This window comes from Belonocnema kinseyi, chromosome 7, assembly GCF_010883055.1.
Source record: "Belonocnema kinseyi isolate 2016_QV_RU_SX_M_011 chromosome 7, B_treatae_v1, whole genome shotgun sequence".
Lineage (NCBI taxonomy): Eukaryota > Metazoa > Arthropoda > Insecta > Hymenoptera > Cynipidae > Belonocnema > Belonocnema kinseyi.
Window position 1 is genome coordinate 133,677,092 of NC_046663.1, and position 4,154 is coordinate 133,681,245.

General features: G+C 35.7%; 1 protein-coding gene and 1 long non-coding RNA gene across 2 annotated transcripts in view; one reads left to right on the plus strand and one right to left on the minus strand.

Moving 5' to 3' along the window:
* Positions 1 to 4,154, minus strand: part of LOC117177312 — a 100,057-nt gene that overhangs the window by 45,219 nt on the left and 50,684 nt on the right. The gene's annotated exons all lie outside the window — the stretch shown is intronic.
* On the plus strand, positions 1,415 to 3,506 carry LOC117177311. Its single transcript, XM_033367922.1, has 6 exons — positions 1,415 to 1,489; positions 1,604 to 1,678; positions 1,830 to 1,904; positions 2,022 to 2,287; positions 2,381 to 2,504; positions 2,592 to 3,506. Exons 3-5 carry the CDS (start codon positions 1,863 to 1,865, stop codon positions 2,457 to 2,459), a joined length of 387 nt encoding a protein of 128 aa, XP_033223813.1. The 5' UTR covers positions 1,415 to 1,489; positions 1,604 to 1,678; positions 1,830 to 1,862; the 3' UTR covers positions 2,460 to 2,504; positions 2,592 to 3,506.

Genomic DNA, 4,154 nt, shown 5'->3' on the forward strand with positions numbered 1-4,154 from the left:
GAAATATTAAAATCCCATTCTCCTGAATTTATTTCAAAGCAGTTAGCTGTCAGCAGATAGATATATAAATAGAATCGCCGAAGTGTTCCGACCGGCAATCGTACACCTTCGAGTTTTCAAATTCAGAAGAGGAGAAATGGGTTGCACGCGCAACTCAGTCATTTACAGCGTCCCCTTCTATATTCACACGGACATAGCCCTGTCATAGCATTGGACCACATCTCGTTTTAGATCTGGGACCACTGTTCCGAAGGTGCGTTCAAATTCTCAAGCTAAGCACTTTTAACGAAAGAGAATTGACAATCACAAAATTACAGTTGTGGATGTTTTGAGTCTTAATTTTGAAAGGTGTACGCAAGAATGTGCGAAAATATAAAGACCGAGCGGGTAGCGCGAGGTAAATACATAACCGAGCGCGAGATAAATGTACAAGGGAGCGCGAAGCGCGAGATAAATCCATCATCGGGCGCGAAGCGCGAGAACCAACAGTAGCGCACCCTAGGTAGATTTTTTAAAATATGTTTGTGCAGTACAGGGGGTTGCTTTTTAAAATAAGGGTTGATTTGACAAAAGTGTTTAATATCACATTTAAAAGCAAAAAAATCCAGCCTAGTCATTCATTTAATACATTTTTTCATTTCAGGGGGTAGTTTTTAAAATAAGGGTTGACTTTAAAAAGCGATTCATAGCTTATCATAAAGCCAAAAAATATAGTCTAGTCATGTTTTAAATACTTTTTTCATTTCAGGGCGTAGTATTTTAAAAAAAGGGTCGATTTTACAAAAGTGATTCATAGCCCATTGTGAAGCAAAAGATAGCAAAAAAATCTATCATTTATTATTAAGAAAGTATTAGAATTGTCTGAAATTTGACACCACAACATTTATCGTATGTAAGTAATATGCAGAAAATTGAAAATTGCAGTATTACGCCAAATTACGCGAGATGCGTAAAAAATCTGATAGGAAACTTGTAGGATATTTCGCCTCATTCATAAAAGTAATATGAAAACCAAACCTTTACTATATAATCCAAATGAAACATGTTTTAACTAGTTACAGTAATTTTGTATGCAGAAATATTAAAACGCAAGCTAGTTGTAGTAGATTTTGCAGTTTTCTTTAAAAATGTGGTTTCCAGCTAGAAACAGAATTTTTTTTATACAAAACAGTTATTGTGAAAGATAAAAAAAAGAATAACTCACAATTCTTTGGTGATGCTCACATACCTCATTCACTGTGTATAATAAATAGAATTTAACAAAACTAATAAATACATGCTAATACATACTAATGCATATAAACTTCTGAAAATAGCTCTGCTTCATATATATTGCAGTACCATCTATAGAAAGTTAATCGTGATATCGTACATTGCAATACTGTACTGATAATTAAAGTATGTATCTTCTTTTTTCAGATAAGAACAAACAAAGCAGCAATAAGGTCCATAGAAAAAAACAACTGTAGATTTAAAATCATTGAAAGAGGTAAGCACAAATTTAAAATGTACATATACGCTCGCATGCCCTACAAAGCTCGGTCGGAACAAAATGTTAAAAAATGTAGGAATAAGTCCTCATTTACTTTTATTTATATTCTAGAACTGTGTCGAATTAGAGGACGCGGCCGCAAGAAACGATTTACCCGACGATATATCGAATAGATTCAAGCCTGAGGTAAGAGTAGAGAGAGAGTAGAGAGTAAGAGAGTGAGAGTTTTATATTCTAATGTGTATTTGAATAGTAGGATTTACTTGTGTTTGTACGATTTTGCGAAATTTGTACGAACAACTTTATACGTTTAAAAATACGTTTTTATAAATTACAGGATAATGAAGCATTGGGAATCGGGCCTCCCTGCATGGACGCCTCTGACAAGGTGCCTCGTTCTTCAATGGAGAAGGTGAAGAAAAACGAAAACAGAAACGAAAATTGCAAGATAAGAATGAAATAATTTTTAAAGTTTTATAAAGAACGTAAGTTTTCTAAATTATTTTGTAATTTGTCTTTTGTTTTGTAGATAGTGAGGAGCATCAGCAGGCTGGCGTGGAATTCAGAGCAAGAGTCAATACAAATAACGCCACTGGTTGCAGTTCCTTCCACAGCGACTCGGAATTGGTCGTCTTTCAATGCCAAGAAGATGACCAACGATATGATGACCTACTTCTTCGACCGAGACACGATGGAGAAGTCATCTGTTACAGGAGAGGCATGCAGTCTCCATGTACGTAAGGGGATACCGGCATTGTCCAAGCTTGGATGGAGAAAAAGTGAACGCAATAATTTGTAAGTTATAATAATGACATTGTTATACCTATAAAGGTATTGAAACATCAATGAAAGATGTAATAAATATTATTCAACCAATTTTGTTCGTAGGTTATGTAAGCGGCCGCTTTCCTCGGCTGGTGAACCCAAGGAAGATTATTTTGGAAGCTATCAGGGCAAAATTGAATAATGTCTGAAAATTGAAGAAGAGGGCAACAAACTTAAAACGAGGGGGGTGAGTAAGGACGCTCTCAGTTCTCATTTGTGCTGCTAACGCCTTAATTCAAGCTTCACACAAACGCAAAATAATGTTTTGTTATAGATCTGTAGTAGAGGCACCAAGTTTACAGACTGGATATCTCGACACCTGTTGAAGCAAAAAAAAAATGCAAATCATTTAGCAACACGCTTGTTCCACGAAAAAAAAATTCGCAAGAATTGCGAAATTCACAAGATTCATGGAATTCATGGAAACTATGGGAGTTCAAAAATTCAAGGAATTTATTGAATTTAATAAAATCGCGGAATTTACAGAATGCATGAAATTCGTGGACTTTCAGGAATTCTATGAATTTCATAAATTTCTTTAATTCCTTGAATACCATGAATTATTTCGATTCCATGAATTCCTTGAATTCATCGAATGCAGTGAATTCCGTGAATTCTATGAATTGCGTAAATTTCGTGATTTAAGCGAATCCCTTGATTCCATTATTTCCTTGAATTCCCTGAATTTCTGGAATTCCATAAATTTCTTGAATTGAATTAATTATGAGTAAGATTTATTTTTGTAGGTGTTACGGTCTTCATTAATTAAAAGAATCAAACGAAATTATTGGAAAGATTGTATATTAAAATTCTGTCTTTCTGACGTTTCGGCTACCACTTTGTGCCTTTTTCAAAGAATTTTGTGAATATCGTACATCCCGCGAATGACATGAATTCCGAAAATTCATTGAATGCCGTAATATAATGTAAGCCTTTAACTATACGAAATCCTTCAATTGCTTACATTCCGTGAATTTCATGAGTTCCGTGAATTTAACAAATTCCGTAAATTCCTTGAATCCCATGAATTGCGCGAATTCCATACATTTTGTGAATTTCTTCATTTCAATGAATTCGGAGAATTCCCTGAACTCCACGAACTTCGTGAATTCCGTCAAATATTTTAATTCGGCAAATACTGTGAATTCAATGTCTACAGTTTTCTTCTTAAAACCACTTTAATACATGTATATTGGAATGCTAGATGGTGTATTCAAATTTTTCCAATACACTTACAATAAATTTATTGCAATTTAGTAATTCAAATACCATGTTTGCAATTTTACCTCACGCTTATATTGTACTAGGCAGTCTGATAAGTACCTGAAAATTTTTAGAGATGGCATTAGTATTCACTAATGTGAACCATTTTCGTCGAGCTTGATCCTTCAAATGACGCCTGTCTAAACTTCAGCCATTTATGTTTACGCATTTACAAGTTACAGCACTGAGAAGCGACTAACCTCCGAGTTTTTTTTTAATATGGAAAAATCTGAGTTTCGAGTTTTGATGAAACACTACTATCTTCGCAAGAAAACGATATCCGAGACCAAGGCCAAGCTGGATAAGTATTACCCGGACGCTGCACCGTCGATTGGAACGATTCATAAGTGCATTCAGTTTTGGGCATGAAGAAGCTCTGCGCGCGATGGGTGCCGCGTTTGCTCACAGTGGAGCAAAAACTAATTCGTGTGACAACTTCCGAGCAGAATTTGGCATTATTTTCGCGTAAGCCGACCGAGTTTTTGCGCCGATTCATAACCATGGTTGAAACCTGGATCCACTACTACGCTCCTGAGTCAACGCAACAGGCAACACAGTGGGTTCCACCGGGCCA

Excerpts from the sequence above, each read along its gene's own strand:
- LOC117177311 (XM_033367922.1), top strand. The coding sequence starts at position 1,863 with ATGGACGCCTCTGACAAGGTGCCTCGTTCTTCAATGGAGAAG. Across the intron at positions 1,905-2,021 it reads CTCGTTCTTCAATGGAGAAG|ATAGTGAGGAGCATCAGCAG; the intron begins GTGAAGAAAAAC and ends TTTGTTTTGTAG. Across the intron at positions 2,288-2,380 it reads AAAAGTGAACGCAATAATTT|GTTATGTAAGCGGCCGCTTT; the intron begins GTAAGTTATAAT and ends TTTTGTTCGTAG.